General features: G+C 45.7%; 1 protein-coding gene across 2 annotated transcripts in view; it reads right to left on the bottom strand.

Annotated features, from left to right (window-relative positions):
• Positions 1-5,913: 5,913 nt before the first annotated feature.
• Positions 5,914-15,575, bottom strand: part of LOC144730038 (selenocysteine-specific elongation factor-like) — a 69,451-nt gene continuing 59,789 nt past the window's right edge. For both annotated transcript variants that reach the window (XM_078610530.1, XM_078610531.1), the window contains exon 10: positions 5,914-9,767. In XM_078610530.1, coding sequence (XP_078466656.1) covers positions 9,559-9,767 — 209 coding nt within the window. In that variant the 3' untranslated portion in view covers positions 5,914-9,558. The remainder of the gene's footprint in view (positions 9,768-15,575) is intronic.

Genomic DNA, 15,575 nt, shown 5'->3' on the forward strand with positions numbered 1-15,575 from the left:
AATTTGCTTTCTACCGTTCTAGATTTGAAGCTTTCGTGACTGCAAGGATTCATATTCTTAGGTTTTTTTCGGTAAAGTCACGTAGGTAAACAAATTTTTATTAATAAAAGTAAAATAAAATAAAAATCACGACGTTTCGGAGGCAACACAAGCTTCCGTTTTCAGGTGGAACCGTGATACAGCTATCGTGCTGTGACGGTTCCACCTGAAGACGGAAGCTTGTGTTGCCTCCGAAACGTCGTGATTTTTATTTTACTTTTATTAATTTAAATTTTTTACCTACGTAACTTTACTGAAAAATCTAAGAATATGCTTTCTACCGTGCTTGGTTTTCAGTCCATTCTCTCCTCCGGCCGCTATGAGCAGTAATTCCACACAACGCTCCGTGTTTGTTTGTTTAGAAGTCCAGTGTTCAGCTCGTCCGTCCCCCATGGGCAGGAATTCCACACAACTCCCCTTCTGCCCCAATCCCCCCTCTCTCTCTATGTAAGGCCTCGACACAGAGACGTTGTCTTTCTGTGTGCCTATGTGTGTGTCTCTCTCTGTGTGTCTCTGTGTGAGTCTCGCACTGCTTGTGTGTCTGTCTGTGTGTCTCCGCGTCTATGTTTTGTTTCTCTCAAATTTAGCAATCTTTGGAAGAATGTAATCATCCAGGTGGGGTGGTGACTGCTGTGTTAGCCGACTCTCTGTTGTTGTATTGCATTATATTTCCAAGTTTACTACGTTTGTTTTCTCATTCATTTGTAGCTGATGATGGTTGCTTGTGTAGCAATCGAAACGTCGTATTCTATTATTATTTAATTTAATTTCTTTCTACGCGACTTTACCAAAAGAACCAAAGAGTAATTCCTGCAGTCACGAAAGCTTCTAATCTAGTTTAAAAACTAAACTGTTTAACTCGTAGGCTTTGGCGACCAATATCACCCGTAATACAGGTTTATTTGAGTTAGATCTCGTAAATATAAACGTGTCGTTAAACCCGCCACTACCCAAATCTGGCTGTTGCCTGATGAAGCTAGTTGTACTTACCGGCGAAACGTCGTACTCAGATTGTAAATGTTGTGGCTTGGCTCTCCAACACACACCGGTGTTGCTGTACTAGTGACGAATTGGCCACGTTCTGTTCACGTGATAAACCTTACTAGTTGGCTGTGTCGCGTGGTGGCGGGTTCAACGCCACATTTATATTTACGCGATCTAACCCAAAAAAAACTGTATTACGGATAAAAACTCAACGATGTTATATTTTTGTTGCCAGGTAAGGCTCCACTGAGCTATACCACATAGCTATTTTTAGACCCGACCTGGCAATCAACGATAGGCTTACCATCGTGCGGAAATTTATAGCAGTCAAATACTTCTTCTTGGTGCTTTCGGTAAAGTCACGTAGAAGGGAAATAATAAAATAATAAAAATACAAAATAATAAAATAATTCTCACGACGTTTCGGCCACAACGCAAGCAGCCGTCCTCAGGTGAAAAACAGGTCTGTCGGAAAGACAGCATCTGAATGAACACCACCAGGCTTGGCAGCGTATATTTAAGCTGGGTTATTTCCCTTCTACGTGACTTTACCGAAAGAACCAAGAAAATGAATCCCTGCAGTCACGAAAGCTTTAAATCGAAATCAGTCAAATACTCTTTAAACGCGTGATGTCCATTCTTAAATGTGGAGGGGAAAAAAAACGGAGGACACGGAGGAAAAATCCACTTGACCCACGGGGAGCACACGCAAACTCCAAATATACAGCAGCAGGCGTCAGGGTCAGCATCGAACCCGCGACCTCCTGCCTACCAAGCGAGGTAGCTAACATCTCGCCACCGTGGCGGCACTACGCGTGCCTTGGCGAGGAATCGAACTCGGGTAAGGGGGTCCACAAGGCGCATTGCAAACCGCCGCACTACCGCTCTAAACCAATTGTACTCGTAGTAGTAGGTTTTTACCCTTTTAAACTGGTACAAAACTGACACCTTTATTCAAGGCATCATGTTTGCAATAACCACAACACAAGTAGTCAAAAAAGCAAACAAAAAGAAGCAACTCTGATAATGATAATAATATGCGCTGTCCTTGAATTTGATTGGTCCACACCCGAGACGGCTTTCTTTAGAGCCTAGTCCCCATTGGTGTTAGACCAGATGACACCAGAAGGCGTACAACTCAAACACAGTGCAATGTCAGAGTATTGAGAGCTCGGGGTAAGCATTTACACTTTGAGATCTCTTTTACCAGTGGCAAAATATAGTAGTAGGTTTTTACCCTTTTAAACGCGTACAAAACTGACACCTTTATTCAAGGCATCATGTTTGCAATAACCACAACACAAGTAATCAAAAAAGCAATTGTACTCGTCTTCTTAGGTTTTTTCGGTAAAGTCACGTAGAAAGTAAAATAAAATAAAAACAAAAATCACGACGTTTCGGAGGCAACACAAGTCTCCGTCATCAGGTGGGACCGTCACAGCCAGATTAGCTGTATCAAGCTGTATCAAGCTAATCTGGCTGTGACGGTCCCACCTGATGACGGAGACTTGTGTTGCCTCCGAAACGTCGTGATTTTTGTTTTTATTTTATTTTACTTTCTACGTGACTTTACCGAAAAAAAACCTAAGAAGATGATTCCTTGCAGTCACGAAAGCTTCAAATCTAGAATCAATTGTACTCGCTTTTACACGTACACTCCAGCAATCATGGTCACGTCCCCATGTCTTGTGCGTGTTGTTTCAATATTCCTTGAGCCTTACGAGCAACGCACATTCGGCCATTGGCCCAATTGAGTTGTAGAGACGTAATGTACTCGGGGTGGTACAGATGTCGCGCGACCTCGATTTAATTCTCCAAAACTGAATATTGTTGTGTACCAATGGGCGTGAGCACAGCAATGAATACGCAATGCGAAACAAATGTTAGGGGTCAATTAATTGGAGGTCACGTGACATCTGGACCACCCTGTAATCGTGCCTTAAATTCATCCGTGTCTGTCCAAGCTTTGTCAACCGAGAAAACATTCCCCAACCAGCACACCACATCCAGTATTGCTCTGCGTTGGCTGTGTCTACTAGCCACGTGCCTACTTCAGTCTGTATGTATGTTGAACTTCTTTCACACGGGACGTAGCTAACCGTGCTAATCGGAGGTGGGAGTCTACCAGCGACCCTGAGAATGTTCAGTGACAAACGAAGCCCTGCGTATAACTGCTGCTGCTGCTATGTCTGCCACTGGCATGATTTTGTTTATTGTCATTCCAACTCGTCTACCCAGGAAAGGTCTCACTGAGTATGTGGCGATGATTGATTGCTCCGCACATTCTAATTCGGTTAACATTTTGTGGTGTGCATAATTTCAGAGTTGACTCGTGCACCATTCCTGTGGCACGCAAGTTTTCGACAGATTTGTGCGTACGTAAGATGCAGACAGCATCTCGACTCATGCTCAGCGGTCTCCCCTTCATATGCCATGGACGGGAAGAGCAGAATTCGGTACCGCTAGAAGTAGCACTATTTAGCAGAGGTGTGGACTCGAGTCATGTGACTTGGACTCGAGTCAGACTCGAGTCATGAATTTGATGACTTGCGACTCGACTTGGACTTGCATAACAATGACTTTGTCCCACCTCTGCTATTTAGTGATACCAATTTCTGTGTATGGACAATAACAATAAAAGTGGATTAAGCGATTACATGCTTGCTCAAGAATGTAAATGCGTTTTTTTATTGGCAATTTAAAACTGCGGATACAACTAAAATGTTGACATCTCTGGTGGCACCAGCAAGTACATCACAGTATTTTGCCTGGGTCCACAGACGGACGATCATTTACGTCTCGTTCAACAAAGGGCACGGGCGTGAGCCAGACAGAATTACTGATTTCCCTCTCAATATTTGCTCAATGGGCCTCACGTTGGCACCCTCTGCTGGGCCAGCATAAGAATCTCAACCGTTGCCTGGACCTCGAATATTCTGAGCCGAGAACGATCGATGACTGCAAAGCGGGGGGAGGGGAAGGGGGGGTTACCAACCTGAGCAAGGGAAGATATGCGTGCACGCACCGTGATGTGATAATTAAATAAAAAAGCTCAAGGAAAGCATCACATCTGCCGCTCACATACACGCTTGTGGGGTGCTGGCCTCGTATTTTGACGCGGGCATTAATAATGCGTCGCCTGGTGATGCTGGTTGCAATTACCGGCGAAACGTCACGGTGCTCGAATCGTAAACGTTGTTGTGGGTGCACTCCCCAACGCCACCGGTGTGCTGAACTAGTAAGGAATCGGCATGTTTTGTTTCCGTGATAAAACCTTACTAATTGGCTGTGTCGGGTGGGCGCGGGTTTAACGATGCATCTATATTTACAAGATCGAACCACACCCCACCCCCCCAAAAAAAACCTCTTATGGACAAGATGATCTCACTGAACCAGCTCTTTAAACGTGTAAAAAACTATAAATAAAAACCAAACCAACAATTTTAATGTAGTGACTTTCAGTCAATATTATTAAATACATGTTTTGTTGGTGATGCTGCTGCGTTGACAACGGTGCACACACACAACCCCCAATGACAAAAAAACATCTCACCAAGTTCGTCAATAACGTTGTGAACTAAAAAAAATACATTCATAATAGTCGACGTTTCAGGCAATGGCCCTTCTTCCTAGAAGGGCTATTCAGCTATAATAGGCCATGTACTCTGTAGAATAGCCTCTTCCCAAAACGCTACCCGTCGTGTTTTTATTTAAAGTTTTTTCTTTTTGTAAATCGACGTTGCATTGAAACACTTCACCGAAATTGTTCACCTTGCGCTATCGAGCGTTCACCAAGTGGCCAACTGCTAAGCCTGCCCGGCTTGCTCAGTCACTGTGCGTCAAACCCGGGGCCACAATCAAACCCACGGGAGCTTCCTTTCTTCCGAGAAATCGCGCACACGTCCTCACAAGTAGCTCGGCTCCCAACTAGCGCGAATACGCTCGCGATGTTTGAGCCACTTCCAGATTACGATTTATAACAGAAGAAAGTAAAAAAAAAACACCGTGTAATTTTACTCAACTTTCATGGAAACAACATTGTACCTGGGAGAAACGCGACCTACGCACAACACCACGAAGATGACAAGAAATAAAGAAAAAAAGAGGCGGGCGAATGACGCTGAACGACTGTGGCCGATGATGACGACGACGATGATGACGACGGTAATTATGTAGGTGGTTTTTTTTTATTGTTTTTATTGTTTTCCCCAAAGGCCTCGCAGCAATTCCCGAAAACTCGTGACGCTCCGATGAACTTGGGCCAGCTTCCCCCGTCGAAAGGCCGCAACATTTTCAATGTTTTGCCAACTGTGGTGACACATCGCTTTGCAGCAGTACGTATTGCCTTGACGCGACAATGCACCAGCTCGTGAAAGCAAGGCGATCGGGGTTTTCGTCTGGCTAATTGTGTTTTTATATAATTGGAAGATTTATGAGAAATGCTCCAAGCCCAGTGCTTGGATTCGGAAACGCGTTGGATTCCTAAAGAGAGCACCTCATTTTTGTTGCGTTAACGCAGCCTAAAGTGAGTGGTGTCAGGGTCTCACACGGATGTATGTTGAACTTCTTTGGCACCGTACGTGGCCAGCCGTGCTGATCGGAGGCACACACATTAACTGCCGCAAGCCCCCCCCCCCCGCGTGATGGCAGATGGAAGGGTTCACTGAACCCACAGCTCTAGGGAATATCAACATACATAGGGACCGCCTAAATATACAGAGGCCCTCTCGTGCTGATAACTGAAACATGCATTGTCCAAAACCTATCCGGTGCGTGCCGATGACCGTGTTGATGATGATCAGTGTCGACGGCATTTACAAGCGTTGCATTGCCAAGCTTAATAATTGTAAAAAGTGTACAACAGCTAAAAATGAAACCCATAACACACACTAAAATTGCATATTTTTTTATTTTAAATCCCATCACAAATACATTAATTACAGCTTCCATTCGATAATTTCATTGTTTTCTTTAATGAACATTAATTAGCTTTTTACCGCGAAAAAGAACTTAATCTTGGCCTGATTGGCGTGTGCAAGACAAAACAGTGTCCGTCTCAACTACGTCGCAACTAGCGCGCCTTTCAACACCATTATCCGTGTTCCAACCCTTTCCAAAAACCCCTGTTGGCAACTCTCTCGAGTTTCCTCTCGCAACTCGGAGGCATCCAGAATACGATGTGAGCGCACATCTGCGACGTCTTTTTGCGCCAGATTCTGCGTAGTAAAAACTTTCGTTAATATGTCGCCTTCCTTCTCGATGCGATCGCATCTCCACGATGCCGTACAGGAACAGTGGGGCTCTATTTGTTTACCAGAGGGAGTCGAGTCATTTGCAGATGACAAAGAGAAAAGCCTTGAGCCTGGAGTTGCAGAGAAGCAGGGAGTCGTGAGGTCAAGGGCACCGATTGGCCTCGTAGAGGGTGCTTCAAAAATGTTTTAACACTTATATGGGACTATCGTTTTTAATGGAAAAATAACGGATAATAATAGACTGTAACATGATAACAAATGTGATGTTAATAGCTTCAAAAAGTCTCCACTTGTTCGCCATCATTGTCAACACGTGCCTGGAATCTTCTCCAGGTGGTCTCCAGAGCCCGGAGTCACATTTATTTTGGTGTTGTTGCAAATTCTCGGAAGTGTTCACATTTTTTTGAAGCACCCTGTATATTGGCAACTTTCTTAAAGTTATCCTTTGATCAATGTCCACGAGGGGGATTCTTAAGACCTGTGTGTGGCGCGGCTGTAACACAATCCAGCAGAATTCACAGCAAAACCCATCGGTACTCGGCTGTTACCGGGCAAACTTTACGTGAAGGACAAATAAATCTGCGTTCAATTGTTGACAGAGCCTTCAATAGTCGGGCGACCCGGCCCGTTCGGGACGCTCCGTCAGTCGAGCTTTTTCGAGCTCGTCTAAAAACATTTTTTTTCTCGCGTGTCCATCTGCGTGGAGGTTGTTTTCCCTTCTTAGTTTTAATGTAAAAGGTTTTTTTTTAAACTGTGATTCTGTTGTAAAGCGCTGTGAGGCCTTGTGGGAATGACGCTACAGGATATAAAACTGAGTTTTTACTTAATAGTTCGTACTCGGTTACAGATATAAGCTGAACAAAGGCCCTCAGCAACTGCACTGCAGTCAAAGGTGTGACCAAAACGAAGCATGACTGTGGCCTAGATTTGCCAACGCGACATTAAAATCATAGAGGTCCATCTTTCGATTTAAAGCTTTCGTGACTGCAGAGATTCATCTCCTTGGTTCTTTCGGTAAAGTCACGCAGAAGGGAAATAATAATAAAAAACATTATAAAATAATTCTCACGACGTTTCGGCCACAACGCAAGCAGCCGTCCTCAGGTGAAGATCAGGTCTGTCGGGGAGACAAAGTGACTTTACCCAAAAAACCAAGAAGAAGGTTCATCTTTGTGAAGAGTGTCTTTCAAGGTTGACTTACAAACGTTCTTCTCGCACAGTCTAATTAAAGTTGGAAGCTTTTTATAATATATTCGCTCTCCGTTTGTCCATCAGTAATGGAGGGATCTCGACAGACGCTCGGGAATATCATCCAAGATGAACCAAAACTGCGCTGTCAAGTCGTGTTGCTATTTGCGACTCACCCTGTTGAGAAAAAAAACTGGGCGAATTCATCAAAGGAATGTTCTAAAACGGTGCCACCCATTACCGAAAGCGTAGACAATGTGGCGAAAAGCTTGGTAGACAGAGCAAAAAGGACTCTTTGCCCTGACAGCTACCCATCGGCTTCAGTGGTGGCTCTCACTTCCAAAGTCAAAAGACACGCTGGAAACAACCACCAAATAATTCGTTCCATTTTTTTAAGCGTAACATATGAGTATTCATTATTATTCCTGATCACTTTGTACACAAATAATCACTGCGATAGTTAACTTCACACCAATCAGACACAGATTTTGGATCAATCTCTATAGTTAGCAGCAAATTGAGAATGCAATGTAAAAAAAATGGAAAAGACAATATTTTTTTAATTATAATCAGAATCCAGTGTGATTCGCGTGCCATTTGCCACCAACCTACCTATCTCTCTCCTCGCGTCTCACCGATCCATTTCCAACAGCCTCCTCCACCTCCTCCACCTCCTCGTCAAGCCTGACCATGGGACCAGACGCGGTGAACTTCGTTTGTGCCACGGCTCAGCTCGTCCGGTACTGGACATTTGTCAAACAGAGCTTCATATTTCATTGGATTGCTCCAGTTTAAATAAATATTATTATTCTGATGCATTCCCTCCTCCAATGCACACGTCGGTTGCTGACCTCCTGCCAGAATGTGAAAACTTCTCTCTTGCCCGAGTTATCTGCCGCTCGCCTCTGAATGAAGTTCAAATTGTGGGCGTTCTCAGCGTGTTCATTTGAATTGACTGATGGAATGGTGGCAGGTAAGGCCATGGGCATTTCTCAACAAGTTATCTCTCATTGGGTGATGTAGCGTCAGTAATGAGAACTCTACACGCCAGATGATGGGTGGCTGACACATGGTCAGCTTAGGATGAGATATGATCTATCCAATAGAGTGCTGCGGATTCCATTCGGCTTACAGATTCTTTACTTTGTTTCAACTAAACTTTAACTGTCGGTTAATTTCTCGTGCATCTACGCTCAGGCAATCGTAAATGTTTTTTGTTTTTGCCATTTTTTTGCAAAAGAGCTAAACACTCCCAGAGTTAAGGCACACTCCACTGGGTTACAAACATTGCTGCAAGGTAGATACATGTTAAAGGACGCTGATAAAGATGGCTATAATACATACATACTTTGTCAGTGGGCGCGTGTGGCGAGATTAATTCTTGAAATCATACTGAGGCAGATTGAATCGCGCATGGATCAGAGAACAAACACAAATCAGAAACATCGTATTGACATTTAAGACATTTTAAACAAATGATTTGGTGATGCTGCTTTGGCAGTGTGCTTGCGTACAAGCTCAATAAGAAAACAATGACAACTGCCTTGAAACGTCACCTATATTTTTAATAAAGGACACCACGGTGGAGATATGTTAACTACCTCGCCTGGTATGCAGGAGGTCGTATGTTTGATCCTGACCCTGATGCCTGCTGTATATTTGGAGTCTGCGTGTCTCTCTTCCTGTGGTCGCATGCATTTAGAGTATTTGATATACATTTCCACATAAGCCCATTTCGTTGAGCTCTCATTTGTGGCCAGGTCGTTTCTGAAAACAAGCTATATAGCTCAGCAGGCCTTACCTAGTATAATAAACATTGTTGACGAATGCCGACTTTTTTTTTTAGGAAAGGTAAATGGGCTTGGGAAGGGCGCACTTCTTCGAATGGACAACGGCCGATGTACAAGACTGGTGATGGAATGGCAGCCTAATGACGAGAAAGAAGGTGCATCTAAAGACCACCACCACAGAGATGGGAGATATGAGTTCATACACAGGAACTAGATAAGACGACGGGCAACGCAGAACTGCAAAGGATGGCCCACGGTGTGTCGACTTTGTCCGGCGGTGGGCAGGCACCGATCGGTAGCGACGACTAGGCCTGCACCATCTTCTTGTTGGGGTCGAACACGTATTTCCGGAAGGCCAAGGTGATCCGCACGGGCTGCGCGCCCTCCACCTTGGCCTCCTCCGTGGGGGTCGCGTCTTCCTTGTTCGGGCCACCGCCGCCTCCTCTCCCCTTCCGCTTGGAGCCGCCGGCAGCGCCAGCCGAGAGCAGCTTCATCGTCTCGGGCTTCAGGCCGGCTGTAAGGGCAAAGGCCGCGCGCGCACCAGGGCAGGGAGAGAAGAAGAGGAGACACAGCAGGGAGGGAGGGATGATCAATAAATAAACAAGCGGAGGTGACGAGATGTTATCTACCCCGCCTGGCGTGCAGGAGGTCGTGGGTTCGATCCCGACCCTGACGCCCTGCTGCTGTATATTTGGAGTTTGCGTGACTCTCTCTCTACATCCCCGTGATCACGTGGATTTTTCTCCGAGTCCTCCGGTTTTTCCCTCCACATTTAGAAGCATGGATTGAGATTACTTAGATTATTTTGCTGCGATAAATTTCCACGCAATAAGCCACTTCATTGAGCTATCATTTGTGGCCAGGTCGCTTCTGAAAAATGTCTCGGTGGGCCTTACCTGCTTAGATAAAAATAGTAAATAGTAAACAACCTGTCAAAGCCGTTTGGCTTAGAGACAGAAGCACATGGACGTACCGACGCACGCATCTCTCTCCGGTGCGTTTCCGGGCTGCATCGCGTGCTGCTCGGGATGATGCCCGACGGCTCGCTCCGACATTGACGTGGAGCGAAACGATCGGACATCGCGCCGAACGGTGCACGGTACAACCCGGAGAGCTGTACAGCTCAACCGCGAAAAACCCGAGACAGTAGGGGTCGCAGTAGTCGATCCACCGCTGGGCGAGCGACTCCCCAACGGGGGTTGTTTGACCATATTTCACCACGATGGTCAGTGCGGAATGGTGAAAGATGGGAGCGTCGAGACGCCTGTGCAAGTGCTTGTACTATAGACAAAGTGCCCTCTGAAGCGTTTCGCCACCCGTCTCCCCGCCCCGAGAAACACTTCCATTTGGCTACTCGATTAGTCAAGCGAGTAGGCGTTTTTCGTATTTCTGTGCCATTTCTTTACCATTCGAGTTAGAAGCCAGAGGTTTGCTCCCCGAGCGAAGCCCATTACCGCAGGTGACTCGACACGTCCAGACAATGTTCACGCGGCTTCCTACGTCTCCCGCGTCGTAACACCGAGCGAATTTAAAACAATAATCGGAGTGTGCGATGAATGTATCGGCGGTGGCATCTGGAGAAGCGAACTTCTAAAGTTTTGCCGAGCGTGGCTCGTTCAAAGAATCCAATCTCACAAATGACACAATCGCGGAACGCGTGTAAGGGCAATAATAAAAGCGCGAATTTTTTTACAAAAATATGTAGATAATTAAATAATGCTCTCCCTGTTTTGGGAGTTGGAAAGTAACAAAAAGAGATTAAATGCAGCTTTTATTGCGAGTGAAAAATCTTTATCAGTTGTTCACAACAGTGCAGAACAAAATAAAAACGAATTCAATAAACAGAATTACTGTTGAATATAGTTATGGAGGCAGAGAAATACAACAAATAAGTAAGATAAGGTTGTTAGTAGCGGTGTGCTCCGTAAGGAATGATTTCTTATTTCCTTACACACACAAACGCGCACACATAGGCTGAACAGCCTGTTGTGGCAAGTGCTGTTAGCGAGCAGCACCTATAAAGGCTGCACGACACACGAGGGAGTTGGTGACCAGCACCACGCCCGGCCGCCTTTGTCTCCCCAGTGGCGATGTTTACACACAGCATCAGGTACGCATTTGACGCCGAGTCGACCTAGGGGAGGCCCAGGACCGGTTCAGATAATCGTCACTGGTGTTGACCATAATCGGGAATCGAGTTTGTAGCGCAGCACGCTAACCGTTGCACCGCCATGCGCACACACAGACACACGCACACACAAAGACAAAGACCCCTGTATAGCCTTAACAAACTGTTGGAGCAAGTGCTGTTAGCGAGCAGCACCTATGAAAGCCGGCACGGCACAAGAGGGGATGGGTGACCAGCACCACGCCCGGCCGCCTTTGCCTCCCCAGTGGCGATGTTTACACACCAGGTATTCATTTGAGGCTGAGTCGATCTAGGGGAGGCACAGAACCGGTTCAGATAATCGTCACTGGTGTGGGCCGTGGGCGGGAATTGAACTCGGGTCACCGGGTTCAGAGCGCAGCGCGTTAACCGCTTCACCACCGCTCCCACCACATGCCAAACTAACATCCACACTCCCCATGACACGTTGTCCGTGACATTATCGCCACAATGCACACAGATCACACTTTTGTAAACCAGTCACACGTGTACATTTTTGCCCCTTTTTGATTTGCTTAACAATGAAGTTTAAAAATCTCGGACAGGTCACAGATACCTGCGGAAGATCCAATGTGTTACCCTCGGCCCGTGGCAGTATATCATAGAAGTTTGCAGATGCAGTGATAATGTCTTGCAAAACCTCAGATGTCCTTATCCGAGTAAACAACCACAAAACGGAGTCAGAGCCGTGGTACTATACTCAAGCCTGCCACCTCACCGACTCCCCGCACCTCTCAGACCAAAGCCAACAACACACAAGGCTGTCAAGTTTAGCACAATTTGCACTGATAACCTATGCCAGAGATAAACAATTCGATGACTGACCAGGTCGACCATACTACTTTACCACTTTCGTTTGCAGATAAATGAAAGCATGCATCTGGTGAATTTTCCAAAGGCCTTTCTCACAGAGCAGAGAAATATGATATTCACCTGAAGACATGCACAGCTTGAACCGCTAGCTTTAAGGCAATGTTTTCGTAACGAGTGCCACGGTAATGTATTTTCAGTCTGCGGCTTAACAATGAATTCCAATCCAGTCCCTCAATTATTATTATTAAAAAAAAACAGATTAATTTCTGCAGCCAAATACTAGATTTGATTAACCCATTTGTCTGACAGGAAGCGGGGACAGACGAGGATAAATTCCCACTTCAGCGAGCATCGCATTTTTTTTTGTTCATCCAAAAAAAAATTCAACGAGCAGCATTGTTCATACAATGCACGCGAGGTAGCATTGTGACTGAGAGACCCGACGTATGTACGTATGCTCAACTTCTTTCGCACCGTACGTAGCCAACCGTGCTAATTGGATGTGTGGTGGGGGGAAGGACAAGAAACTCAACAACAAAAAACGCAAATTGGTTTGCTTCACGCATTCACTCAAACGGGATACTTCCGCAGTGTCAATGTTAGCGGTGAGCACAATGGCCTTGCAATCCAGAGGGCGCCAGTTCAAATCCGCTTGGCACGGCGGTTGAAAACGACGTCCACCCAGCAGCAGTAACAAATGGGTGACGCCCCAGTCAAGTCGATCGGCAGGTCGCAGTGCGGTGGGGTAAAGTGTGGGTACTGCCACCTCTGGCGAGCGTGGTAGAGGTGACCACCATCTAGAGGGCCTCCCCCGAGGTCCGTCTACCGGAGGCCATCAGCCAACAGTGGCACGAGCCGGTAACACTGACATTGATGAAAACGAATTGAACAAACTAACTTTTATTTTTTATTTTACACCAGGTAAGGCCCACTGAGCTACATAGCTCTTTTTCAGAAGCGACCTGGCCACAAATGATAACTCAACGAAGTGGCTTATCGTCATGCGGAAATGAATAGCAACCAAATATTCTAAACGCATGTTGATTCTAAATGTGAAGGGGAAAAAATGGAGGACGTGGAGAAAAATCCACATGACCAGGGGGAGAGACATACAAAAACTCCATATATACAGCAGCTGGCGCCAGTCTGGATCGAACCCACGACCTCCTGTGTACCAGGCAAGGTAGTTAACATCTCGCCACTGTAGAACCAATTGACATGGGTTACAGAACCATGGCACTAATCTCCCACACAACCAACTTCACAAGGCAGCTGTCTAATGAACTTAGCATTTCCTCCAAATGGCCATTGGTCTTCAGGTATAGAGACTACTATGGCCAATTTGAATGACAATGGCAAATGCTCTGCTATTTAAGCCAAGCACCATTACCGCTCCACAGAGGTTGAATGGTTTTACAGGGACAGCATTAAAAGGTGTGAACAGGGCACAATGGCCAAGGTTGGCTTTTCCCATCACAATTACTGACACGCTTGAAAGGCGCTAAATGGAGGAGACACTTTGGAGGGAGTGCGTTTGTAAAGTGCACACAGTTAACGACATAAGTCTCGGAATGAATTCACACGCCGTGCACTTCGCATACAGACCGTTTCCCCTAAATGCTGGTGACAGTTACGTCACATGGCGGCAGGGTTGTGCAGTGGTGACACTCGTGCCTCCCAGCAAGGAGGGCCTGGGTTCGAGTGCTGATTAGGTCACCGTTGTATGTTCTCCCATCCGGGTCCTCCGGTTTCCTCCCATGGTTAAAACGAAACATGCAACGTAGCTGGTATTGGCCAAAACGTCCCAAAATCTGAAATCAATCACCTGCACATTTTCCATTCCCCCAATCTGTGACAACGTGGCAATCAGTCTTGAGACTCAGCGAGGCTTTCCTGGGTAAACCAACTTAATAATAATAAATACTAACAATTGTGAAACAAGTAACAACTATTGGTGGGAACATTTCCCTCGTTAACAAGTTAGTGTTACGTTGCAGGTTCATGAGAGGTAGTGTTGGCTTGGGGGAAGGAGTGGAGGTGGCAAGAGAGGCGAGATGTTAACTACCTCGCCTGGTATACAGGAGGCCATGGGTCCGATCCCGACCCTGACGCCTGCTGTATTTTTGGAGTTTGCATGTTCTCCGGGCCCTCCGATTTTTCGCTCCACATTTAGAATCAACGTGCGTTTAGAGTATTTGGCTGCTATAAATTTCCACACGATGATAAGCCACTTCGTTGAGCTATCGTTTGTGGCCAGATCACTTCTGAAATAGAGTGAAATAGCTCGGTGGACCTTACCTGGTAAAATAAAATAAAATTAGTGGATTGAACACGGCTGATGATTAAAATATATCGTGTTTAACCCATGGATGCATTTTAAACAACAAAAATCACGAGGTTTAAATGGCACATTTATATTTAATGACCAAATAGCCACCGTTGAATTATTAACACACTTATTCGGCATTTTAACCTATGAACCAATGTGGAACGTACCATCAGGGGCAGTCGCATGCAATTATCTCAAAAGGGATTTAATTACAGGGCAAGGGGTAAGGTCAAAATGCATCCCTACGTCATCAGTCTTTTATATTTGTAAACATATAGAGTACTTATTATATGATATAAAATACAATTCACGCTACACAAGGGGTATAGCAGTGGCAAAGAAGTGGTTAGCGCTCGACACGATGAACCTGGCCATCTGAATCCAACCCCAGCCACGGGCTAGCATCAGCAGCGAGCGATGTCCAAACCGGTACCTGGCGCCCCCCTTCACCAGCTCACACTCACCAAAAGCGGTGAAGTATGGTCAAACATCCCCTATGGCCAAAATTGGGATTGAGAGGGCTTCAAGCAGAAGTGGGATTGACAGAGAGATATAGATTGCTGCGAATGCATGCAAATAAGAGACACTCATGTTTTCAGTACCGAGTTGCAGATTCTTCTGAATTTACGAAATTAGAACAGAAACACTGGTGTATTAATGGTCCTTTCTCAATAACGCATGTATGTTATTTGATCAATAAAATTACGTACGCATTTTACAAATTAAATTAGGTTCTCCGGATTCCACATCAATATTTGTCACAAATTCACGAGGTTGTTTTACATCACTCTACAGACTGTTGAAGAAAGTGTTATTAGCGAGCACCTATTGAAGCCAGAAGGGCACATTTGAGTTGAGTGAGTGGCCAGCACCTCACGGCTGATGCCTACGCATCACACCAGTCACTCATTTAAGGCTCAGCCATCCTACAGGAGGTCCAAAAAGAAAAAAAAGCCTGATTCCACTTGCCACTGGGGTGACCCACGGCTTGGGAGTTGAACTCGGGTGGCTGG

The sequence above is a fragment of the Lampetra planeri genome, chromosome 34 (genome assembly GCF_965212315.1).
Source record: "Lampetra planeri chromosome 34, kcLamPlan1.2.h2, whole genome shotgun sequence".
Taxonomy (NCBI): domain Eukaryota; kingdom Metazoa; phylum Chordata; class Hyperoartia; order Petromyzontiformes; family Petromyzontidae; genus Lampetra; species Lampetra planeri.